Genomic DNA, 25,947 nt, shown 5'->3' on the forward strand with positions numbered 1-25,947 from the left:
CACCACCAAGAGCACACTCAATGACTGTTTACAGGACTTAAGCAGGAGGCTTGGTTTGATGAGACACGTGTTTTACAGTAAATATTTCCAAACTTTAGCATCTTCAGCATCACTGGAGGACTCCATCCCGGAACTTTGATTCAGCAGATGTGATTTGCATTACTAACAAGTTCACAGGAAATACTGATGCTCTAGTCCTGGGACCACAGTCTATTAGCACCAATGTGAAAGTGTTCTCAATTTAAATAAAGTCAAAGTAGGCCCTTGGCTAGTTGGCTCAGTGGTAGAGCGTTGGCCCAGCGTGTGGATGTCCCAGGTTCGATTCCCGGCCAGGGCACACAGGAGAAGCGCCCATCTGCTTCTCCACCCTTCCCCCTCTCCTTTCTGTCTCTCTCTTCCCCTCCTGCAGCTGAGGATACACTGGAGCAGGGTTGGCCAAGGCGCTGGGGATGGCTCCATGGCCTCTGCCTCAGCCGCTAGAATAGCTCAGGTTGTAACAGAGCAATGGCCCCTTGGTGGGCATGCCGGGTGGATCTGGTCAGGTGCATACAAAAGTCTGTTTCTCTGCTTTCCCACTTCTCACTTCAGATAGATAAATAAATAAATAAATAAATAAATAAATAAATAAAGTAAAAGTAAAAGCAATCACCACAAGTAAAAACCAGACATTTGGATTAGAAGTGCTGACCAGGCCCTTGGAAGGCTAGTGTTTCACAGGGCAGTTGTAGGATCACTAGCCTGATGGAGGCCAGACTGAATGACGAAGACTATAGTCATTCTGATGTAGTGAAGTGATAACTTGTGTTTGAATATCTGCTCAGCTTCTTGCCGGCTGTGTGACCTTGGTCAAGTTGCTTAACATCTCTGAGCTTCAGTTTGCTCCTCTGTAAAATGGGGTAAAAATACAGTTACATCCAGCATTCCTGCTATGCTTACTACACAAGCATGTTGAGAGTTGAACAGGCATGCAGCAGCAAGAGGTTGAGCAGAGATTTGGTTGGGATCCCACATCTACTCTCTAAGTTCCTCTGGTTCACCTCAGAGTTCCCCTCTAAGGGCTTCTGGGAGGAATAAATGCTGTGGTTTATAAAACACTGACTCAGACTCAATTACTATTGGTGCCTGGACATGAACTTACACGTGTCCTTGTAGGCACACATAGGCTGACTAGGTCTCTAGGAGATCTTAGTATGTGTCTTGACCATTGAATGAATTCACGGAATGTCAGACCCTAAAATCATCCCCACACAGGGAGGGGCCTGTACATAATGTTATATGTTAATCCGTGAATGAGAAAAGACTGTGAATATGCACTATTTAGAAAACTATTGATACCTGCTCATGAGAGACTTCTTTATAAAGCATGGCCCTTTGGCCTTCTCTTTGGACCCCAGCCTCATCTCGTACCAAGACCTCTGGTGCAGCAGGGAAGAGAGGCTGGAAGAGCCATAGACATACATGCCTGTGACTCAGATGACTGACACTGAGGAGCAACAGAGGCCGTGTGTGGGCGCCATCTAGTGGCCGATGTGAGCCAGGGTCCCGCCACCCAATCTCTAAGTGTGACAATCATGTTTCTGAGCAATGTGGCGTGCGTGCATGGTGGATGACATTCCTCTATAATCACAAGTAGGTTGGACAAAGATGAGATCCTAAGAGAATGTTGTTAAGGAGGGTAATCTATGTCGATGCATCAAATTTATTCATAAACATTCAACAGCCAGAGAGCCAAGGGAGGAAGAGGCGGAGAGGGTCTCTCTTGGGAGAGGGCATTATGCCTTATCTCTGGAACTCGCGGGGGTCAAGGCAGCCAAGCTGCCTTTTCCTTCATCTACCCTTTACTTCAAGGGGGAAAGAAAACAGGTGCTTCCCTAGGAACTCCTATGGAACTCTTTCCTTAGGAAAGATGACAAAAGCAGCTTAAGGTAAAACCCAACAAGATACAAATCCAATATACCCGGTACTTTTGGTTTTTATTTTTTAAACTGTGAAGCTGTTCTCTTTTGGAGGCTGAATGTTAGATTAAGAAATATTTGTAGCCCTGGCCGATTGGCTCAGTGGTAGAGCGTCGGCCTGGCGTGCAGAAGTCCCGGGTTCGATTCCTGGCCAGGGCACATAGGAGAAGCGCCCATCTGCTTCTCCACCCCTCCCCCTCTCCTTCCTCTCTGTCTCTCTCTTCCCCTCCCTCAGCGAGGCTCCATTGGAGCAGAGATGGCCCGGGCGCTGGGGATGGCTCCTTGGCCTCTGCCCCAGGCGCTAGAGTGGCTCTGGTCGCAGCAGAGCGACGCCCCCTGGTGGGCGTGCCGGGTGGATCCCGGTCGGGCGCATGCGGGAGTCTGTCTGACTGTCTCTCCCGGTTTCCAGCTTCAGAAAAATACAAAAAATATATATATATATTTGTGTATAGTGTATAGTTACAGATTCATTTTTTAAAGTTAATTATATACTACCAGGTGTTTATGACCCTTAAATGGCTCTAATTGTATTTTTTTTTCCCTGCAAATATAACCAGTAGAGAATGTGGCCAGGGTCAGAGGTGACTGCTGTGGGGTCCAGGTCCAGCAGTAGTGATGGGGGCTTATCAGACTGGCCCTGGGGCTTGAATCAGGCCTTCCTGTCTCCCCATCAATGTGTGGGCTCACATCCAGGGTCCGGTTCTGCGGCAATAACAGAGAACTGCCTCGTTTTCTCTGCTGGTGTAGAAACCAGCTGGCAAAGTCAAGACCGCAGTTACTGCCTGGGGCCCCATGTCACTTCTGGCTCTGAGCAACTTCCCATATGTCCCAGTCAGAATTAGACTTAGTCTGAAGCACAAACTGCTGGGTTCCCACCAGCTCCTGTGTTTTCACCCATATTCAGGCTAGTCCTTCCCATGGCTCAGTCTCCTGCCTGTGCCCTGAGACCCATTTTACTGGAGAGACACCAGACCAAGGGCTGCATCTCTTCGCAGACGCTCCCTCCATTTCCTCGCCCTGACTAGAGGCTGGCTCTCCACCTCTTGCCCTGGTCTCCTGAGTGGGGACTTCCCCATCTCTGGGCTGGGCACATGCTGTGTATTGGCTGGCTCCTCGTGGCTTCTGTGTTCTGGAAACATGTGATACTCCTCCCTGAGACCCAGGCCAACTCCCCATTGCAAGGCCATTGCCCCACCTGGGGCTCCTGGAAGACCTGGCTCTGTTTTCCTGTCCTCCGATTTCTGCTGTCACCTGAATGAGCCATGTCTACCAGAAGGCTCACCTACACCTGAGACTTCCCCTCGTTTCCTCAACTACAAGTCTTTACCTCCACGCCATCACCCATCCCTGCAGCCAAATCTGACTTGGTCACCGTGCCATACACCATACCATACTGCTCCACCTTCATATTCTTTACCCCCAGAATCTCTGCAATCCTCTCTCCCTCCAGCAGACTGGACCTCAAGGGCAACCACATTCCCATTAATAAGGTGACCAACTTTTTTACAATGAAAAGATGGACAAAAGTAAATTGAATAAAACAATAACGTAAATAAAAGAAACATTTTATTCACTGCAACAATAATATACTATAATATGATAAATGCATAATAAAAACATTTGTAATATTTTATATTGTAATTATGCTTACATGCCTATTAATTTTCAATAATAATTTTAAGAAAAAAGTACTCATTTAGTAAAACTAAATATCAAACAAAACCACTAATTTGGAGTGATATTAGGGTGTATTTATCATTTTCTAATTAAGAAATGTCTATTTTATGCAACTATTTAATCAAAATGGTTATTAGTAGATATGGTTTGAGGTTAGATTCCCACTTTAAAACTTTAATTTTGGGAAAATACTTGTAAATAAAATTATATATATTTGGAAATTATTAAATAGATAATGAATTAATAAAACGTGAATTGTGTTTACCTATGATTGAATATTCACCGAGAAAGAAATAATTGTGAGTCTACAACGTCATATGTGCCATATTGCATTTCAGTAAGAAGTACACAAAGCCATTTGCACACTCGGTATATTGCGCGCTCTCTAGAGGTCTTCTGTGCGGAACGCATGCATCTCATAATCGCATCCTGCCGGCCTGTCCTGATCCTTGACAAATTGTCCTGTCAAATACAAATACATCACATCACACATGATGGATCGACTCTGCATTGATTGAATATGGACATTTACAGATTAGTCTTCCAATATCAAAAAGGAGGACATGTAGGAGGACACTTTTCCAGGGAGGACGGAACTTACAAAAGAAGGACTGTCCACCCTAAAGGAGGACGATTGGTCACCTTACCATGAACTCCCCCTATATCCCCTCTGCACCTGCTGTGCCCACTTAGTACCCCCCCCCGAGGCTGTGTTTCTCTGCAGGCTGTAGCCCACCCAGAGGGTAGTTGCCTGAATGAGATGTACAGCTGAGGGGCGTAGATCTTCCCAACAGATCCAGAGAGCGGCTTCAGCTTGGAGACTCAGGAAAGGATGATGGAAGCTGGAAGTAACCTGTGGGAACTGGAATTAACTAGAAGGTGGCTCATTGAATATCTGACCCTTACCTATCCCTTATGAAGCAGGACAAACAGAAGTAATCAATCCCCACACTAACCATCAGAAGATTCTTCTCCAAAGATATTTAAGAACTTCAGAGCTAAGACCTCTGTACTCTAGCATTTAAGGTTCCCCCATATGATTTCCTAAAAACAGGGCTCACCAACTAATAAGCTCTACTCACCAACATGGGGCCTCAATCCGCTTTTCATTGCCTACTTTTTGAGTGAGTCTAATCCCTTGAGCCTCACCAGACATCTGGGAAAACCTGCAAGTTGGAAGAGAGAGAGAAAGATAAACAAAAATGACCCCAGCTTGACAAGTGGTGGCACAGTGGATAGACCGTCAGACTGGGATGCAGAGGACCCAGGTTTGAAACCCTGAGGTCACAGGCTTGAGCACAGGCTCCCTGGCTTGACCCCAAAGGTCACTGGCTTGAAGCCCAAGGTCACTGGCTTGAGCAAGGGGTCACTGACTCTGCTGTAGCCCCCCAGTCAAGACACATATGAGAAAGCAATCAATGAACAACTAAGGTGCCACAATGAAGAATTGATGCTTCATTGATGCTTCTCATCTCTCTCCCATCCTGTCTGTCCCTATCTGTCCCTCTCTCTGTCTCTGTCTCAAAAAAAAAAAAAAAAGACTCCAACAATACAGAGGTAATACAGAGAACTGAAGAGAACTAAAAAAGAAAAGAAAAGAAAAGAAGTCATAGAAAATTTGGAAAATAAAGCCAGAAAATATCCCAGAAGAAACAAAAACCAATACATGGAATTAGAACATATAAATATAAGTAACACGGAGGATCAAACACAGAGTTCCAACTTCCTATCAGATATAAAAACAGAAAAAACAAAGGGGAGACAATTATTTAAAAATTACACAAGCAAATTTTTCCTAGTAGCCAGACACAGACAGCCTTTGGGTTGAAAGGGCTCTCTCAGCGTTCCAGCATAATAAATATAAAAGACCCACAGCTACACATGTCACTGCAAATAAGCACAGTGAGGCCGTCCCAGAGGTTTCCATGAATCACATTCTCCTGGGCAGGGGGCTGCTGGGGTCCCTGACTGGGGTCTGACCACGACCCTTCGTGAAGCCAGTTACTAAGGAGACCAGAGGCGCTCTTGCTGCAGTAAGAGAACCACGCAGCTCTTTCTCAACCCCAGCGATTGGCTGATGGAAACCAGGATTTTAAAAAAGTCTATAGTATCATTCAAATTTGGAGTTTAAATGATATCTATTTAATAAATACAAAACACACCAAAGCATTAACAGTGATTATTTCACGGACTTCCTTTCTATAGCACTGCAGCCTAGATGAATGGTTCTCACTCTGGAGGATGTCAGAATTACTTGGAAATTAAAGAATGCAGAGGCCCAGGTTAGTGGAAGCAGGATCGGGCCTGTGTTTACCAAGTTTCCCAGGCTATGATTTCGATATGATCAAAGTTTGAAAATGCCTGGCCCAGCTAAAAATGTCAAGAAGTACATACAGCCAAACAATAGCACTGGGCTTTGTCACCCTGGTTACAGCAAATCCTATCTCCTTTTCAACCTGCTGTGTTTTCCACTCTGCTTGGCCTCTCATCCCCTGTAACAGCCACCCAGCTACTTAGAGGGACAAAAATAAAAAAAATAAAAAAATACATGTTGAAGAGGGGGAAAGCAGCTTTGCTAAGTAATAGCTGTGGTTTCATTATTCTTAATATTTCATCAGTGCCCTTCTCTATCCCACGGGCTCTTCCTTCTGCAGCATGAGAAAGAACATGTGGCCTTGGCCGGTTGGCTCAGTGGTAGAGCATCGGCCTGGTGTGCAGGAGTCCCAGGTTCGATTTCCGGCCAGGGCACACAGGAGAGGCGCCCATCTGCTTCTCTACCCCTCCCCCTCTCCTTCCTCTCTGTCTCTCTCTTCCCCTCCTGCAGCAAGGCTCCATTGCAGCAAAGTTGGCCCGGGCGCTGAGGATGGCTCTGTATCCTCTGCCTCGGGTGCTAGAATGGTTCTGGTCGCCACAGAGCAAGGGCCCAGATGGGCAGAGCATCGCCCCCTGGTGGGCATGCTGGGTGGATCCCGGTTGGGCGCATGCGGGAGTCTGTCTGACTGCCTGCCCATTTCCAACTTCAGAAACACACACACACAAAAAAAAAAAAAGAAAGAAAGAAAGAAAGAAAGAAAGAAAGAAAGAAAGAAAGAAAGAAAGAAAGAAAGAAAGAAAGAACATGTGCTTTGAGCCTTTCAGAATGGAGGTCAGAGCCTCAGCTCCGCACTTCCTGGGGCCTGGTGGAAATCATCCCCCTCCTGGGCCTCAGTTTCCCACCACTGCCCCTAAAATTGTTTTGAGGAGACTGGATACTGGTAAGAGGAAACGTCCCCATCTCACCTTTGAGATGCCAAGCTGGACATTCCAACCCCACAAGCCCAGCAGAACCTCTGATGCCAAGAGAAGGCAGTGAGTGGGGTGCCCGCCCTGCCCCTCCCACCTTCCTTGTCCAGTTCAGCCCGCAGCTCATCAGGCGTCAACCTGAGTGGGACTCTGTGATGGGCCAGGTAACTGTCAGGGCCAAACACGGTATCCATTGAAGGGGAGGCCAGAGCAGCAGGTACAGAATTCCTCGTTGGCTCCCTGGGTCCTCTAAGAACATGAACTTTTAGCTAAAGGCACAAACGGTTCAGCATTGACCCTCACCTTTCAGGAGAGTGGAATAACCTTTTCCCCTGACACTTGTTACCTAGTGTGTTCATCAGGGCGGGCTCAGTGGGGCTGCGGTCATGAACCCAGACGTGCCAGTGGCCTAACACCAGGGTTTGTTATTTTTACCAATGAGAAGTCTGTTCTGGGTCAGGTGACTTTTCAGGACAGCTGAAAAGTGGTGACTCCATGATTCAGGTTGCTTCCTCATTGTGCCTTCTCCATTTGTGGCGCCCATGATGGCCTGTCACAGTGACAGAGGAGGAGCTGGAGGGTTGTACTTTGGCTCAGAAGTGGCACATGTTGCTTTCACTCACAGCACACTGGTCAGAATTAGTCACATGCCCCAAGCTAACTGTTAAGGGAGGCTGGGGGCCCTGACTGGTTGGCTCAATGGTAGAGTGTCAGCCTGGCGTGTGGGAGTCTCAAGTTCAATATCTAGTCAGGGCACACAGGAGAAGAGACCATCTGCTTCTCCACCCCACCCCCTCCTTCTCTCTCTCTCTCTCTCTCTCTCTCTCTCTCTCTCTTCCCCGCCCACAGCCATGACTTAAATGGTCTGAGCAACCTGGCCCTGGGCACTGAGGATGGCTGCATGGCCTTGCCTCAGTCGCTAAAATAGCTTGGTTGCTGAGCAACAGAGCAGCGTTCCCAGACGGACAGAGCATCACCCTGTAGGTGGCTTGCTGGGTGGATCCCGTCGGGCACATGTAGGAGTCTGTCTCTGCCTCCCGCCTCTCACTTAACTAAAAAATAAAATAAAAAAAGGAGGAGACTGGGAATGTTGTCTTCCTGGATATCTGGAAAGAGGAAAATAAAATAAGATTTGATGAAAACATAGCTTTATTTCTACCACTCCAAACATCTTTCCTTCTTTTTAAAAAATAAACTAAAGCCAATAATTGGAGGTTAGTGTATATCCTGTCTGGAAGAATATGCTGTTAACATGAGAAAGGCCTTTGAACAGTATTGCCGTAAATATAGAATCTTTACTTAATCCAGCATTTCCCAAATTTATTTGGTTATTGAGCCCGTTTTTCTAAGTTTACTATCCTTTGGAAATAGTGTTCCGAGGTGCAAATTTTGGCAAATTGTCTTAAATGAATCAACCATGGGCCCTGCTTCTCGCCTTGTGGCAGCCACACCCTAGTGCATGTGTCTGGAAATGAGACACCCCAGGCAGAATTCTGGAGAATCGACACCTACCCCACCCAATCGGCACCAATCCTGGCCCATTCCCATCACACTTCCTGTGATTCACACCAGCTCTGGCAGCCCTTTCCGGAACCTGTCACAGGGAGGGGAGGGCCTCACTCATACGTGCTTATTTGGAAGAGACTTGAGTCCAACATCTGAGCCTCAAAATAGTTTCTTCCTGGTCTGCTCCGGAAGAGGCCCTCCCCCGCCCCAGACGCCGCGCTCACTCACAAAGCCTCCAGCGGCCCGTGGGGCGGTTCAGGCTGTCAGAGAGCCCTCCCTCCTGGAGCTGGAGCTGCCCTCCTAGACTCTGTTTCCCCTGCTCCAGCTTAAACCTGGAGCGAGACAGCCAAGCTGTTACAGATATCTGAGGACCCAGCAGCTGTTTCTTCACCTGCCTGTGGGTTTCCAGGCCTCTCACAGCCCTGCCGTCTCCACCTTCAGCCTCATCATTAATATCAAGGCAGGACTTCCTGTCATTTCAGGGGTTTAGACTCAGCATTCCAGTTTCTTGACATCTTCTGGATCGGGTCACGGATGATGTTGGTGTTAGTCACTCTTTCCAGCTTTGCGTCATCTTCAGGCAAACTCGAGCACTTCTGTGGCTTCTTCTGAATCACTGAGCAGGCTTGGGAAGGGGACTTCGGGCAGGCAGGAGGAGACGGTGGGGAAGAGCCCTTTCTGGGCTCACCTGTCAACCCCCAAAGGCCAAGTTGACTCAGTCACTATCCAGCTGTGCTGACCCTCCTGCTTCGGGAAACTGGCCCCTCCAACCCCCACCATCTTCCAATATGACTGCAGGGGCTGCCATGTTCTTCTTAGCAACCCTGCTCCTTTGCCCACAGCTGATTGGCCCAGACAGGGGCTCATGACCTGGATTTCGGCCTTGTCAGAGTCTGGTCAGTCTCTCACTGAAGTGAAAGATATGAGGCCAATGATCGATCAGTGCCCAGAATGCACCGGCACAGTGGCTGGCCTCGCAGGAGGGCAGGCAGGCGGGGCTCTTACGTTGGCTGTTGTCATGACCTCTTGAAGCTGAGGCATGGGTCTAGCACACAGGACCCCAACGAGACAAATTCAGAGAGAACAAATAAGTGCATTCACTGGTGCAATATAGTTGTGTATATGTATATATGCGTATATGTATATATGCATATATTGTATTTAATACAATGCATCAGACACCAGGAAAAACCATCTTTGCAGCACAGTCCTGACTCAGTACCCCGGAACCATGGCCCCCCTCCGTGCCAGCACCTCAGCCATCTGCTGGCCTCCTCTCTTTGTTCTCAGAAGCAGCTAAGGGTGCTAACAGCCACCTCCCTCTCTGGCTTGGCCCAATTCAAGAGCTAAGACACTGTCCTGGCTTAACAGTTCTGTGGCAAACCCAGGAACTGTCTCTGCTCTTGCCTCAAGTGACAGGAAGTGAGCAGCTCCTTGTGTGCCCCTGGATGTGGCAGCGTCCAGTGCCGCAGAGGGCAAGCGGGCGTCTCCGTGGTTCTCAGGGACCCTCGGTGCCCACTAAGGTGGGCGGATGGGATGGTGGTGGGCTCCGCAGAAGGAGCCGGCCTTGAAGCCAAGCGGTCTAATCTGTCCTGTGGCTTGGGCCCTTCGGCGCCTCACTTCCTGGTGGTGCAGGAGAGAGTGGAGCCTCCTCGGATTTCACCAGAGGGACGGGAGGGGAAAGCATGACAGTATCTGAAACTCCAAGCAGGCTGGCCAGAACTCCTTCCTCAACCTGCCGGAGGACATGCCCTGCGCTTCTGCCCGGCGTGGGCTGTGGCTTTCCCCGCCCTGTGCTGGCCAAGTTCCCCGGGGGTTTCCTCTCCTCCTAGGTTTTTTGATCCAGTATCCTATTCACTGTACATGTGCCCCAAACTCGGCTGGAAACGACTTCTCACCCTGAGGCAGCTCTGTCCCAACTCGGCCACCTCCTGGACTTCAGCCCAAATCAATACCTTGGGAGACTTCCTGTGTTCCAAAGGACCTCTCCCCACCAACAGCCACCAAAGAAAACGGATGCTCCAGCCCAGGTCCCTGCCATGGACACTGGCAGGCAGCCACACCCCATCTTCCCAGTGCGGAGCCAGCGCCCACCCTCACCCCCAGTCCCTCACCCAAAGAGACCGCCTTTGAGAAAGACCCCCAGGGCTGCGAACGCTGGTTGACCCTCTGTGAAGATGAAACCGGCTCCCAAATCTAAAACTACCTTTATTTGGGGTTGGCTCAACGTAAGACGCCATCACCCATCAGCAGAATTATAAAACTGTACAGGAGGTACAAAAATAGGCCATTTAACTTATATAATTACCCTCACATCGAGCTTTAAAAATACACATAAAAACTGTACAATCTGGCAGTTTATAAAATTTAAAGCTAAAAAGAATTTTAGGTTCCACAAGGAGGATTGTATCACACAGTTAACACACATCTAACAATTAACCTTCCACAGAGAAGACACAATGGCACTGAATTTTTTTAAAAATCACTTAAAATTAACATTTTTACCACAGCCACATTATTCACACTTTACTAACAAAATTACACTAAGGCATCCTTACTGTGGAAGGGTACAGTATAACTTTTCCTTTTCCAGTTTTAAAATGGTCAGGGGTGCTGTCCAAAACAAATCTGATGTGCTTTATGGAAGTGCAATTGTAACTGGATATACTTCAGAGTAAAAATTAAATAAATATAAATAGGTTAAATAAATAGGTCATTGCAAAAAGAATACTACATAAGGTTTGCATCGGCGAATGCCACAGGTTTGACTGGTAATGCTTTCTACGTACATAGGGACACCCCCGTCACAGCTTTTGGGATACTGAAAAGGAATACTGCACCCCCCAAACACACGAAGAACACGGGGCAGCGGGAATGGGGACTTTGGCTGGAGTTACTGATTAAGGCTGCTCCAGTGGGAGGCTCATTGCAGATGGTTCTTTGTGGTTTTCCAGTGAATACAGAAAAGATTTATGTGTTGATACAAAAGTCAGAACCAGAGTTACTCACAGGAAATCACTGTTTCATTAAGAAAGTACAGAAGAATAGACACTTTGGTTTAAAAGATAACCGTCCAACCCTGGAAGGCAGAAATGTGGGCTCATCTGCATGGGACACTCGATGACTTCCTTCCAGGCAAGGCCAGGTCAGACACATGTAAAGGACAACTCCACGATGGTGAGGGGATGGCCAGGGGAAAGAAATGCTGGGAAATACAAAGAAAAGGGGTTTCAGAAACAAAATGAGCAGAGAGGAAGCTGAAGAGATGTTCAAGGGGCCCCTTCCAGAAGGACTGGGCTTTCTCTCCCAGCTCTACCCGCCACGTGGAACCAGCCCGCCTTCCACAAGGACCTCAAGGCTGAGGAGTCAACGAACAGAGTCCAACTTCTGAAAACAGAGTGGCCAAGAGGAAAAAGCCCTGCAACCCAAAAGCCCCTCCACCTCTGCAAGAGAGGTCCGACCAGAGACCAACTCCTCTTTCACCACAGTGAGAAAGAGTTGCAAAGACCAATGAGTCACATCCACACAAAACGTTACTGAAAGGATCAGGGTTACTGCTGATAAGGACCTTTCTTGATGGGAAGAAGATACTTTGCTGGACCCACTCACCTGTGGTTCTTCCTATTCGATACATGGAACGTTTCACAGGGATGTCTCACTGGACAGAAACTGATGACTACTGCACTGAGACTGGGAGGGAAAGGAGGACACCATGGCACCCAGGATTTTATACCTTGGCAACTAGTGGTTTGGTGACTTATAAAGTAACACCAGTGATTCCCAAAAGTACAAATGCTCTGAAGCCCAGTGATATGAGGAGGTATTTATAAAATGAAGTTAGAAAGACTCAAGAAGCAACAAGAGAAATTCTGGCAAGTGTGCCAAAGCCAGATTCAATACAAGCTTCAACACAGGATTTGAATAAATTATGGAATCCCTCGGATTCCTAACAGATGCAACTAAACTGTGCTGTAAAAATAAAGATTGCATACTTCTAGAAGTTCAACAGCCTTTCAGGAATCTTACTAAAGACCAAATAGCTCAGCTGCAACAGGACACACAAGGCTGTTCCAGCGAAGGGCAGGCACCTTTCCACCACGCTGGGCACAACAGGAAACCCGAAGTTGAGAGATTGCAATGGGCTACACCAGAGGATGCCCAAGTGGTTCCCATGACAACTGTCCACTTAAGACCTCTCCAGACCACCTGAAGGACCGATGAGTAGAGAAGATGAACAGAAAGTAACCTGACCAGTTCTGACAGGTCCTGGACAGGGTGGGTGCCTTTAAGACCGAATACAAACCCCAAATGCATGCCCTGACCCACCCCCTGGGGCTTCTTCATGGCACTAACACTTTCTTATTGTTGTCTCTCACCACGGGCTCTTATGAAAACTGAGGCTTTGCCTATCTTTTCCATCTCTGTGTTCCTAGCCCAGTCTCTGCCCAGCGTATCTGGTAAGCGTTCAGATACAATACGTTGAACAAAAGTTTGAGAAAGCTGGGTGGTTATAAACTAATACTTAGGTAAGCAGAAAAGGCATTAAAAAAAAAAAAAAGGTGTCCTGCAGAAATGACCTGGCTACTCTCTAAAGAGAACATTTACCAAAAACAAGGCAGCAGTGTCCTGGCAACACAGAAAGCTGACAATCCCTTGAAGTTATGTGTGGCACCATCTCTACCTGCCTCTCAGGCTCTTCCCACTCAGGCCTGGTGGCAAAGTGACCCACAGAACAGAGCTGGCACAGGCTAGACAGAGTGGGGAGAAGACACCCATCTGGCTGTGTTCCTGAAAACAGTGTATTACAAGACACTGTAGTGCCAGACAAGGACGCCAGGGTCCCCAGGTCTAAATGAGGCAACTGATGAGGTTTCAAGATGTCAGATAATACTAATTTAAGAGAAAAAGTGGTTTTAGGCATCATGAAAGGAAGGGGACGGGGTTCTACAAAGGCAGAACGAGAGATTTTGATGAGTGGCTCTTGCACGCATGCCACCAGAAGACATCTCACAGTGAGAACAGTGATTACCGTCAGTAACACGTGACAAGAACAGTCTTACTCCTGAGTGGGGCCTCCAGCCCACCAGGACTGAACCGCAATGAGCTGCTCCCCTGCTGGAGAAAGAACACAGAAGATGTTTCCTTACGTGGTACCCTAATTGCCTTTAACCTCTAAGGCTCTCGGTAGAGAAAAGACAGGAATTCATGACTGAAATAAAATATAAAATTATATTAAATTTAGGGGAAAAGCAGCATGGTATTGAAATAACCTAGGGATGATTACTTGGAAGTGGTTTAATACATATGTATAATGTTGAAGTTTCATCTGACTCTTCACTGGCATTAGAGAGTGTTCTGAACACAAATATTCTATCTGGAGGTGTTCAGGATTTTAGGTACCACACAAAACAGATGTATTGCATTTCGTCTTCGTGAGTAAGCTTCAAGTTAAGTTTAGCTTACTTGTGCTAACGTAGCATTCTACAGTATAATCAAAATATAAAGTTATTAAAATCTACCAAGAGAAACATAAAATCCTGCCCACAAAGTACGTGGTGACCCTGGCTTTGGCTTGCAACCCCTTGGCCTATCCTGCTGGCTCTAGGGACAGAGAAACCTCATCACCTACCCAGTGGCCCAGGGCTCTCCCACGGTGGCCCACTGGACCTGCCCCCCTCTGGTCCTGAAGGTCTATCCCTGCCCAGGTTCTTGATGGCCAGGGATTTATCACTTCTTGCACCCAAATATTCTTAAACATCCCTAAATGGTCCAGGGCACAAAGCCACCAAAAACCACCATTCAGGCCAGCAGTACACTGGGCCACGACAGCCTCAGAACAGAGGGTCCCCTTCCTCTCTGAGCCCTGCAGACACGGCTTCCTTTCCAGCATGTGCAGCTGACCAGTCCCACACTCAGCTGACCTGTGCCCCACACTTGAGGCTCTCGCTGTCCCTGAGGAAAACGCTGGTTACGGTGACCTGGGACATCTCGGTGCACTTGTGACCAGTGACCAATGATCTCCAGTCCCGGGGATGACGCCCTGCCCGGCTCCCTGCTCCACAGCACCCTCCCTTCTCGAGCCCCATTTCCAGCAGAAGCTGCACTTAGTGCCCTCAGCCAGCTGGTCAAGGAGGGCAGCAGCACAAAGGCAGAACTCAGGGTTTCTTCCTCTCACTTCCCGAGAGACCCACAGGCTGATATTCAACAGGCCGTGTAAAAAGAAATGTGTCTGAAAAGTTTATCCAGGAGGAGGTAGAGGCACTCCTGCTGCAGCCTCTAGGCCGGGCCCTTCTGTGCAGACGTTCCCTGACGGTGAAGCTGTCACAGTCACCATCTTCCAGCTTCCTGCAGGTCAGGAGGGGTCCCCTCTCCCCTTCCTGGGGCCAACACCCTCCTCTGCTGGCTGCAGAGCGGGCAGCTCAAGGCACTGGTTTGGGGAGCCTGGTTCCCCTTCAAAGTGGGAACCTCCAGCTCTGGCTCGTAGACTTCAGGCTCAGTCACAGCTGGGGCCAGCAGAAGGGAGGCCGTCTGCCGTCCCGGGGGGCCAGGGCTCTGGGGGCGGGGGGACGTAGTAGGGCTGGAAGAGCCGCTCGTGGCCGCACAGCTCCATGGCCCGGTAGGTGTGGGAGAGCAGGTGGGGGAAGCGCGACGTGAAGTAGCGCACGAAGTCGTCGGGGAGGGAGCCCAGGGTCTCCCGCACCTCCGCAGGGAGCTCCCGGTAATGGTGCTTCTGCAAAGGGGCAGAGACAGACACAGGGTCAGTCAGAGCCCAGGACACGCTTGTGAGTGACCCTTTTCCTTCTCAAGGAAGAGAGAACAGTAGTTGGTTCTCTGTAAAGAAAGGGGGAAAGGTTTGAGGGGCGCACAGCCCACCCTGCTCACCCTGCCTGCTTCCCCTCATTCGGGAGGAGGCCTCTGAGCTGAGTGAGGCTCAGAGTGGGAGCGGACAGTCAGGCCTCCTGTGTGGTCAGGACCTAGCAAGGCTCACAGCAGCCTCAAGTGGAACCAAGTAGCATGGAACTGAAGTGTCTGTCCCAACAGCGTGGATGCCTTGTCTGGCCCTGGGCCGTCTGCCCAGAGACAGCTCAGGCCAAGAGCACTCCCAGGTCCCTCCAGAGAACAAGAGGTCCCATGTGGGAACAGGCCCAGAGGGTCCTATTAGAGGGGCTTTGTATGGCACTGGTCAGGAAGTTAGAGGGTACCATACACATCAGCAGGGGCCACAAAGGACACCGACATCAGAGAACCTGCTTCTCAGGTAACTTCTCACCTCAATATCTCTAAAAAAAAAAAACCTGTTTAAGGGAAGAAACAGTCTCTAGTTTGTCAAATCTGGCTAAGGCCTCCCAGCCTCTGCAAGGTCAGAATTCCAGGGCGGATAGAAGGCCTCGTAGAGAGCGAGAGTGAGAGAAGAAGAGAGAGAGGAGGGGAAGGGAGGGGAGGGGAGGGAAGAGGAGGAGAGAAGAGGAGAGAGGAGAGGAGAGGAGGAGAGACAAGAAGAGAGGAGAGAGGAGAAAGGAAGGGAGAGGAGAGGAGGGGAGGGGAGGGGAGGGGAGGGGAGGGGAGGGGAGGGGAGGGGAGGGGAGGGGAGGGGAGGGGAGGGGAGGGGAGGGGAGGGGAGGGGAGGGGAGGAGAGGAGAGAGGAGAGAGGGGAAAGGAGGGGAGGGGAGGGGAGGGGAGGGGAGGGGAAGGAAGAAGAGAGGGGAGGAGAGGAGGAGAGGGGAGAGGGGAGGGGAGGGGAGGGGAGGAGAGAGGAAAGGAGGGGAGGGGAGGGGAGGGGAGGGGAGGGGAGGGGAAGAGGGGAGAGGAGAGGAGAGGAGGGGAGAGGGGAAGAGGGGAAGAGGGGAGGAGAGGAGAGAGGAAGGAAGAGGAGAGGGGAGGGGAGGGGAGAGGGGAGGAGAGGAGAGGGGAGAGGAGAAGAGCTGTGTGGCTGGGCTCACAACCCTCACCTTATTTCTCATAGCTCGGAGGAGGTCTCTGACGGAGCCACCTTTATAGGTTCTGAATTTACGCAGATCTAGAAAAAAAAGGAATGCAATGTAACCAACACATTTAGGAGAAAACAATTCCTAGGGCTCCTGGGGATGAGGCGATCAGACTGAAAATACTCCACACTCACACACACGCCCCCAGCTGACCCCAGGGTGGTGCTGGTCTGCCCCACCTCCTCACCACACTCAGGCCCAGAAACCACCACGACGAGCCTGGCACCCACCAGTGACCTGTCACTCTCACAGACGAAAATGAGACCCACGCTGGTGTGACGGGCTTGTACCCAAACCACAGACAACACTCCCACAGAGAGCGTCAACCCTGTACGTGGTACATGGAGCCTAATAATCAGCCTGGAACTGCCATTTCCACATCTACTCCTTAGAAACGGCTGTAGTTTTTGAAGCATTTGGGCTGATGTTCCCTCCCGGGGGCTTCTGCACGCTCACCTGTCTGGAGGGGGACAGTGATGTTCTCCCTCCAGTCCATCTTCACTACAGCTCTCCCACCTCTCTCCAGCTGCTTGATCACGAGGCCATCCAGGGACTCCTTTTCTATTCGGTCACTCACGTCCTGAGAGGGAAACAAGGAACGCAGCTGAAGGTCAGTGTGCTGAAGGTCAGTGTGGAGAGACGCGGGCACTGGGGGCCTGACGCCAGTGAGAGCGGTCACTGCCGCGTGAGTCCGCAGCCCGGGCTTTCAGCTGGCTCAGGGGGGGCACGACTTCCGCCTCCCTACTCCCCGTCTATTAACTCTTCCCGTGACTGGCCAGGTCAGTTGCTCGTGGGGGCAGGGCCCATACAGACCATCTCCATGACAGAGAGGTGACAGAGATGCACACCTGTCCATAGACCCTGAACACCTTACCTGCGTTTCACACCAAGGAGGACTCTGAGAAACACATGATGTTTCCCCAAAGTCACCTGGCAACACCCTCTCAGAATCTATCCAAGGTCTGGACAAAGACTCAGTATGAGATGATGGGAAAAAACCCAACATCAGGAAATGTTTAAATTTATGAAATTTGAATGCAATTATATGATGCCTGAGGTTTGCTTCAAAATAAGTTGGGGGGGACACATAGAGAGGGCAAAGGCTGGGTTAATCATAGTGAAAACTGGTGAACTGGGAGTTCATTACCACATCCCCTCTACTTCTGTGTCCATTTGAAAGTTCTCATAGTATAAAGTTTTAAAATTATGGCATATCTATAAGAATACAATAGTCATTAAAATCTTAGAACTTTAACAAAAAAAATACTTAAAACACTATATACAGTAAAAAAAAAAGAGCAAGATACAAAACTGTATATATATAGTTTGATCCTAATCACACCTTTTTTTTAATGAAGAAAATATATTAAAATGTCAGGCTTGGTTACCTCTCTATTACAGGAGCATGAGTCATTTGTTCTATTCTTTGTCCTTGCTATCTTTTTTTTTTTTTTTTTTTTTTTTTTTGTATTTTTCTGAAATTAGAAGCAGGGAGGCAGTCAGGCGGACTCCACATGTACCCAATGGGGATCCATCCGGCATGCCCACCAGGGGGCGATGCTCTGCTCATCTGGGCCATTGCTCCGTTGCAACCGGGGCCATTCTAGTGCCTGAGGAGGAAGCCATGGAACTGTCCTCAGCGCCCAGGCCAACTTTGCTCCAATAGAGCCTTGGCTGCAGGAGGGGAAGAGAGAGACAGAGAGGAAGGAAAGGGGGAAGGGTGGAGAAGCAGACGGGTGCTTCTCCTGTGTGCCCTGGCCAGGAATCAAACCCAGGTCTTCCACACTCCCGGCCGATGCTCTACCGTTGAGCCAACCAGCCAGGGCCTGTCCTTGCTATCTTTATAAAACCTGGATATAGTCAGATGGAGAGTGTGGGTAAGGAAAACACAGGTCCCACCTGGAAGAACTGCAGCTGCTTCTCCAGGCTCCAGAAAAACGGGTGTTTCAGCACGTGCTTCGCAGATGGGCGCTTCTGAGGATCCATTGCGATCATCTTCTCTATCAGTTCCCGGGCGATGACATCTTCTGCAGGGGAGGACAAGAAACACGCAACGCGCTGTCACCAGTGCAGTGCCACAGTGAACTGCCCCCCCCCAACCATCCGCCCACCTTTGGACTGAAGAGTCCACAGACAGGCCTGACCAGGAGGTGGCGCAGTGGACAGAGCGTTGGACTAGGATGCCGAAGACCCAGGTTCTAGACCCCGAGGTCACCAGCTTGAGCACGGGCTCATCTGGCTTGAGCAAAAGCTCACCAGCTTGGACCCAAGGTCATTGGCTCGAGCAAGGGGTTACTCGGTCTGCTGAAGGCCCACGGTCAAGGCACATATGAGAAAACAACCAATGAACAACTAAGGTGTCACAATGTGCAACGAAAAACTAATGATTGATGCTTCTCATCTCTCTGTTCCTGTCTGTCCCTGTCTCTCCCTCTCTCTGACTCTCCCTGTGTCTCTTTAAAAAAAAAAGTCCACAGACAGGAATTCATTCCAATAACATAATTAAGAGCTTGCACAGAAATCTTCAGATAATAAGAAGAGTCCCCACCACACAGTTTGTGAAAAGGACTGGAAATACTCACTAGGAGAGGCTTGGGTGACTGCCATGCCTCTGTAAGCTGAAATGTGGGCCATTAGAAAGACGCCCTGGTTAACTCTGGATTGCCTTGGAGAAATAGTCAAGGGCAAGTTAAAAAGTGAGCATGTTGCCTGACCAGGTGGTGGCACAGTGGATAGAGTGTCGGACTGGGATGCTGAGGACCCAGGTTTGAGACCCCGAGGTCGCCACCTTGAGCAAGGGGTTACTCGGTCTGCTGTAGCCCCCCTCCCCCCCATCAAGGCACATATGAGAAAGCAATCAATGAATAACTAAGGTGTCACAATGAAAAACTGATGATTGATGCTTCTCATCTCTCTCTGTTTCTGTCTGTCTGTCCCTATCTCTCTCTCTCTCTGACTCTCTCTGTAAATAATAATTAAAAAAAGGTAAAAAGCGAGCATGTTACAAAATAGTATGTACCATTTTAAATAAAAATATGCACACATGTCTAGATAAATGACCAGAATAATATATATAAAGATATCAACAGCAGCCATTCATTACTGTACTATGGAATTATGGGCCTTAAACTAATCAGTCTAAGGAAAGTTAATCCATAGCAAAACTATGTTAGTTTTAATTTGAAAAGGTAAAATATTTTTTTAAAACACTGAAGTGTCGTGGCCAATTATAACCCAGAAAGCCCTGAATTCAGGAAGACTTTCTGCACCACGCTGGACAGTGAGGACCAAGCTTGTATGTCCCCAGCCTAGCCTGCACTGCTGACCCCTGGCACACAGAGCCCAGCTGGCGAAGCCGGAAGGACTTCAGATTATTTAACTCTCACAAGTCATCAGCTGGAAGACAGAGGTCCCCAAGGGGGGCCTTGCCCAGGTCACACAAGTAACTGCATGACCTGAAGAAAACTCAGAGCTTCTTGGCTTTAGAAAGAGGAGCTCCGAGAACAGCCCTCCCAACTACAGGAGAGCGCTGCCAGAAGGCTCTCTGGGAACGCAGAGCAGGCACCAGGCAGCTGAGGAGTAGCTCCTGACCCTCCCGCCTTCTGCCCACTCACCGTGCTTCTCGGGGTCTAAGCAGTCGAGGCTGCAGGCGCCCAGGAGGATGTTGGCTTGCCGCTGCAGGGACTTGCCGAAGGGGTGGCTGCCCTCAGATATCACGTAGTAGAAGACGCAGCCCGCAGAGAAGATGTCCACTGTGTAGGTCTGGAAAGAAGTGCAGGGTGTGAGAGGTCTTCTGGGGATCGCTCCTTCTCACTCAGCCATGGAGATGAGTGTGACTGACACTTCCTCCACGTGGAAAGGGTCTGCGAGCGTCTGCTAGCACTGGGGAATGGCTCGGAGCAGTGCTGGGCCCCCTGCGGAGGCTGGGCAGGAGGCAGGGCTCTCCTTGAAGAACGTGGGCTCTGGAGCTGACAGCCAGGAACGCTGGCTCTGCCACCTGACAGCTAGAAGCACCCTGAACAATCTGCCTCCGTGTCCTCCAAGGTGAAATGGAGAGAACAATGCTATGCTCCCCATGGGTTGTTGTGAAGATTAAATGCATCAACATGAGAAAACTTATATACGCCAGCATGTGGCCCTCAAGAAGCTCCTCTGAGCCATTTGTTACTTACTCTTTATGCAGCCAGCAGGTGACTCCCTGGAGGCAGGGACAGCTGTGCCTTGCTTCCCTGGTGCAACCCCCGGGGCCCAGAACAGTGCCTGCTTACTGTAAGTCTAAAAACTGTTAATAAGTGAATCAAACACTTCCTAGTTCAAAAACAGCCCAGAAAGGAACTATCTGACAGTTTCCAGTGAGGTCACCTTTGATGTCATCTTAGACCTCTCGCACCCACAACGCAGAGCTCTGTAGGGAATGCGCATGTGTGGTGTCCAGCTCACACTACTTGGATGTAACAAAAAGCAGCTCTATAAGAGACTCCTGGGGAAACTTGAACATGCAGTGAATGTCGGATATCAAATGTTAATTGTTGAAGTATAATAATGGTATAAGGGGTAGGAAGCAGACTGTACTTGTTCTTGGGAGCCAGATGCTGAGGTCTTTAGGGGGAAGGAGAGAGATGACCTCCTTGTATATGCAAATGGTTCAGTAACAGAGAGAAAGTAAAAAACATTAACAAATGTTGAATCTAGGCAGAGGTTCAGAGGTATTTTCTGAAAGAAAAATTTAAAAGGTTGGGAAAACAAAACCAGAGAAAAAGAGAATAAAAACTGGAAGTTTGTTCACCTTATACAAGTTCTGAGTTCCCAAACTGGGGGGTGGGGGGACAGACACGTGCCTACATTCGCCCCTCTCATTCATCTGCAGGAGACAATCACGAGACAGTGTGGAAAGGGCGGCGGCACGCTCCATGCTAAACACCTGTCACTCCAGCGGCATGGGCTCCAGGCCCAAGCTCTAAAGCTGGGGGCTCTTACTCCTGAAGATACCCGAGGCTGCAGTTTTCAAAGGGCTGCTCATTACTCACGGGGTTCTCCTTGCAGTCTTCACTCAGCATCTCTGGAGCGATCCAGCCTTCTGTGCCAGGCACCCCAGAGCGGCGGCTGAAGCTGTGTCTGCCCACTGCCAGCTTCTTGCAGAGGCCGAAGTCGGAGATCATGGCCTTGGTTCTGCCGTGCGCATTGGGCATGGAGAGGAGGATGTTGTGGGGCTTCAGGTCTCTGTGAACTAACACAGAACCCCGGGTCAGTCTGATGTTAACCAGGAGCGACATCAGGCCTCCTGCGGTGGGGGGTGCACCCTCCTCAGGCTGCCAGCAGACCCACCACCTCTAAAGGTTTTCAGCTGTGTAAGAGTCCTCCTCGAGTTCTTACACCACCGCACACCAGCGACACAGCCTCGGCAAAGGCAAGGCCCGCCTGAGCAGGCCGGCCACCCCGCCCGGGCGGCCCAGCGGAAGGAAGCCTCACCAATGTTGAGGGAGTGCAGGTGGGCCAGGCCCGAGGTGGTCTGCCGCAGCAGGGTGATGGGCTCCAGGCCGAGGTGCGCGAAGTCCTTCTGCTCCACGTACTGCAAGAGACACGGAGGCCAGGTCACGGCCCCCAGCCTCAGGGTGTGGGCCCTCCAAGCACTCCTTCTTTTTTGTAAAGTGATTCAGTTTTATTTAGAAAAACAATGCCTCCAGCTTTATCATTTGGTATTGAGTGAACTAATTTTTTTTTATCAGATTTTAGGAAAGAAACGGGAAGTTTTACTGACAGTATTCTCTGTCCAAATCCTTTTTTTTTTTTTTTTTTGTATTTTTCTGAAGTTGGAAACAGGGAGGCAGTCAGACAGACTCCAGCATGCGCCTGACGGGGATCCACCCAGCACGCCCACCAGGGGGTGATACTCCGCCCATCAGGGGTGTTGCTCTGTTGCGACCAGAGCCATTCTAGTGCCTGAGGCAGAGGCCATGGAGCCATCCTCAGCGCCCAGGCCAACTTTGCTGCAATGGAGCCTCAGCTGCAGGAGGGGAAGAGAGAGACAGAGAGAAAGGAGAGGGGGAGGGGTGGAGAAGCCCATGGGCGCTTCTCCTGTGTGCCCTGGCCGGGAATCGAACCCGGGACTCCTGCATGCCAGGCCAACGCTCCACCATTGAGCCAACTGGTCAGGGCCTGTCCAAATCCTTATTTTCCAAGCAGACTTTCTCCCGAAGTCTAGGCCTATTTAACAAACAAACCAAGCTCCAACTCACTAGTCTACAATGAGAAAGGTAAGAGGGCAAATAACCCATGCTCACCGCCTCACACAGGCAAAGCTACTGGTGACACTGAGATCATTTCCTGGGGAGTTGGAAACTGAGCAAAAGCAGTTCACTGGGTGACCCTAATGACTCGAGTCCTCATGGAGCACCTCCAGGCCCATACCTCCCTGGGAGGAAGAATAGCCAGGTGTTCTGGAGGCTAAGAGGAAGACAGATGCTAACCACAACCAAAGATGGGCGGGCTGAGAGGACTACACAGTTAGAGAGTGGGGGTGATAAAAATGCTCTACATTTTGATTAGTAAATGGGCATGCAACACTGTCAAGATGCATCAAAGAGTATGGTTTTTGTTGTTTATTTCTGTGACAGACAGACAGAGGGACAGATTGGGACAGACAGACAGGAAAGGAGAAAGTTGAGAAGCATCAATTCTTTGTTGTGGCTCCTTAGTTGTTCATTGACTGCTTTCTCATATGTGCTTTGACTGAGGGGCTCCAGCAGAGTGAGTGACCCCTTGCTCAAGCCAGCAACCTTGGGCTCAAGCTGGTGAGCCTTGCTCAAACCAGATGAACCTGCGCTTGAGCTGGCTACCTCAGGGTTTCGAAGGTGGCTCCTCTGCGTCCCAGTCCAAAGCTCTATCCACTGCGCAACTGACTGGTCAGGCTCAAAGTGTGCGCTTAAAATGAACACATTACAGTGGTACCTTGAGATGCAAGTTTAATTCGTTCTGTAACCAAGCTCGTAAGTCAGTCAACTCGTATATCAAATTTCTCCCATTTAAAATAACTGAAATAGATTTAATCCATTCTAGCCCTGTGAAATATCCCCAAACCATCCTAAATTATGAAAAAAGACATGTTTTTAATTAACACACATGTATCCTTTACCAATGCATAACAAAATATATGAAATAAAAGAAAAAAGTGTTATTTAGTACTGTATTCTTACCTTGGAGACAGATGAGTGCGGCTAACGGAGGTGAATGGCGGAGGAGCAGGGAGGGAGGAAGGGATGCAGGCACTGTAGACATGTAAACTAAAACTGCACTTTCTTAACACTAAATGTAAACTAAAACTGCATTTTCTTTACTTTAAACAAAACTAAAGTTGCACTTTTTTTAAAATTAATTTTAATGTGGTGACATTGATAAATCAGGGTACATATGTTCAGAGAAAACATCTCTAGGTTATTTTGACATTTGATTATGCTGCATTTCATCACCCAAAGTCCAATTGTCTTCTGTCACCTTCTAACTGGTTTTCTTTGTGCCCCTCCCCTTCCCCAACCCCCTCCCTCTCCTTCCCCCCACCCTGTAACCCCAACACTGTTGTCCATGTCTCTGACTCTCATTTTTATGTCCCACCTATGTATGGAATCATATAATTCTTAGTTTTTTCTGATTTACTTATTTCGCTCAGTATAATGTTATCAAGGCCCATCCATGTTGTTGTAAAGGATCCGATATCATCATTTCTTATGGCTGAGTAGTATTCCATAGTATATACGTACCAAAGCTTTTTTTTTTGTTTTTTTGTTTTTTGGGGTTTTGGTTTTTTTTTGTATTTTTCTGAAGCTGGAAATGGGGAGGCAGTCAGACAGACTCCCGCATGCGCCCGACCGGGATCCACCCGGCATGCCCACCAGGGCCATCTGGGGCGTTGCTCTGTTGCAACCAGGGCCATTCTAGCGCCTGAGGCAGAGGCCATGGAGCCATACTCAGCGCCCGGGCCAACTTTGCTCCAATGGAGCCTCGGCTGTGGGAGGGGAAGAGAGAGACAGAGAGGAAGGAGAGGGGGAGGGGTGGAGAAGCAGATGGGCGCTTCTCCTGTGTGCCCTGGCCGGGAATCGAACCCGGGACTCCTACACGCCAGGCCGACGCTCTACCACTGAGCCAACCGGCCAGGGCCATACCAAAGCTTTTTAATCCACTTGCCCACTGACGGACACTTGGGCTGTTTCCAGATCTTCGCTATTGTGAACAATGCTGCCATAAATATGGGGGTGCATTTCTTCTTTTCAAACAGTGCTATGGTGTTCTTGGGATATATTCCTAAAAGTGGTATAGCTGAGTCAAAAGGCAGTTCGATTTTTAATTTCTTGAGGAATCTCCATACTGTTTTCCACAGAGGCTGCACCAGTCTGCATTCCCACCAGCAGTGCAGGAGGGTTCCCTTTTCTCCACATCCTTGCCAGCACTTATTCTGTGTTGTTTTGTTGATGAGCACCATTCTGACTGGTGTGAGGTGATATCTCATTGTGGTTTTAATTTGCATTTCTCTAATGATTAGTGATGTTGAACATTTTTTCATCTGCCTATTGGCCATCTGTATGTCCTCTTTGGAGAAGTATCTATTATTTCTTTCGCCATTTTTTGATTGGACTGTAAAACTGCACTTTCTTTACTTAAAATGAAACCACAAAAACTTAATTGTAAAAAAAAAAGCACTTTCTTACCTTTAAACTTAACCTATGCTTGCCTGACCTGTGGTGGCAAAGTGGATAAAGCATCGACCTGGAAACACTGAGGTTGCCGGTTCAAAACCCTGGCTTGCCTGGTCAAGGCACATATGGGAGTTGATGCTTCCTGCTCCTCCCCCTTCTCTCTCCCTCTCACTCACTCTCACTCTCTCTCCTCTCTAAAATGAATAAACTTAACCTATGCTTAATATTACGTATTTTTCAATTAATCATCACCTGTTTTTGCCTTTTTGGCTGCACTTTTGGCACTTTCACTTGCAGGACTTTTAAATAAAAATCTATCCAAAGAGGTTTGCTTTTGCCTACATTTTAAAATGTTACGGAAATGTGACAAACAAGTGTCATTAAAAAGTGCTGAAGCACGACCAGTTGAAACTTTTTCTGGGTTTTTTTCCAATGAAACTTGAAAGCCTCTCCCACATTGCCAGCATATCTTTAATTTCACTTGTAGAAATCACTTCCTCCCACTCACTTCCTCCTCACTATTAATCTCTTGCAGAAGCTCTGTATGTTGCATCATCTGAAGCTCCTTCAACTCCTCAGTTGAGAGTTCCTCCTCATGTTCCTCGACGAGCTCGTTTACATCACCCTCATCTACCTCCAGACCTATCAACTTTCCCAGGGACACAATCTCCTCCAACGGTTCTACTTCAGTCTCGGTCTCTGGTTCGAATCCTTCGAAGTCCCTGTCTGCAACAACATCAGGCCATAACTTTTTTCATGCCGAGTTCAAGGTTCTTCTTGTAACCTCTTGCCATGCCAAGTCAATAATGTGTAAACATATCACAATGTTGTAGTGATCTTTCCAAAACTCTCGAA

The 25,947-nt window shown here is 48.9% G+C and overlaps 1 protein-coding gene across 2 annotated transcripts in view; it reads right to left on the reverse strand.

Annotated features, from left to right (window-relative positions):
• Positions 1–10,617: 10,617 nt before the first annotated feature.
• ERN1 (endoplasmic reticulum to nucleus signaling 1) overlaps positions 10,618–25,947 on the reverse strand; it is a 93,341-nt gene continuing 78,011 nt past the window's right edge. For both annotated transcript variants that reach the window (XM_066234446.1, XM_066234447.1), the window contains 7 exons: positions 21,875–21,974; positions 21,433–21,632; positions 20,020–20,167; positions 18,305–18,432; positions 16,862–16,985; positions 16,370–16,437; positions 10,618–15,150 (listed from right to left, as the gene is read on the reverse strand). In XM_066234446.1, the coding sequence (XP_066090543.1) occupies positions 14,914–15,150; positions 16,370–16,437; positions 16,862–16,985; positions 18,305–18,432; positions 20,020–20,167; positions 21,433–21,632; positions 21,875–21,974 (1,005 nt within the window). In that variant the 3' untranslated portion in view covers positions 10,618–14,913. The remainder of the gene's footprint in view (positions 15,151–16,369; positions 16,438–16,861; positions 16,986–18,304; positions 18,433–20,019; positions 20,168–21,432; positions 21,633–21,874; positions 21,975–25,947) is intronic.

This window comes from Saccopteryx bilineata, chromosome 6, assembly GCF_036850765.1.
Source record: "Saccopteryx bilineata isolate mSacBil1 chromosome 6, mSacBil1_pri_phased_curated, whole genome shotgun sequence".
NCBI classification, from domain to species: domain Eukaryota; kingdom Metazoa; phylum Chordata; class Mammalia; order Chiroptera; family Emballonuridae; genus Saccopteryx; species Saccopteryx bilineata.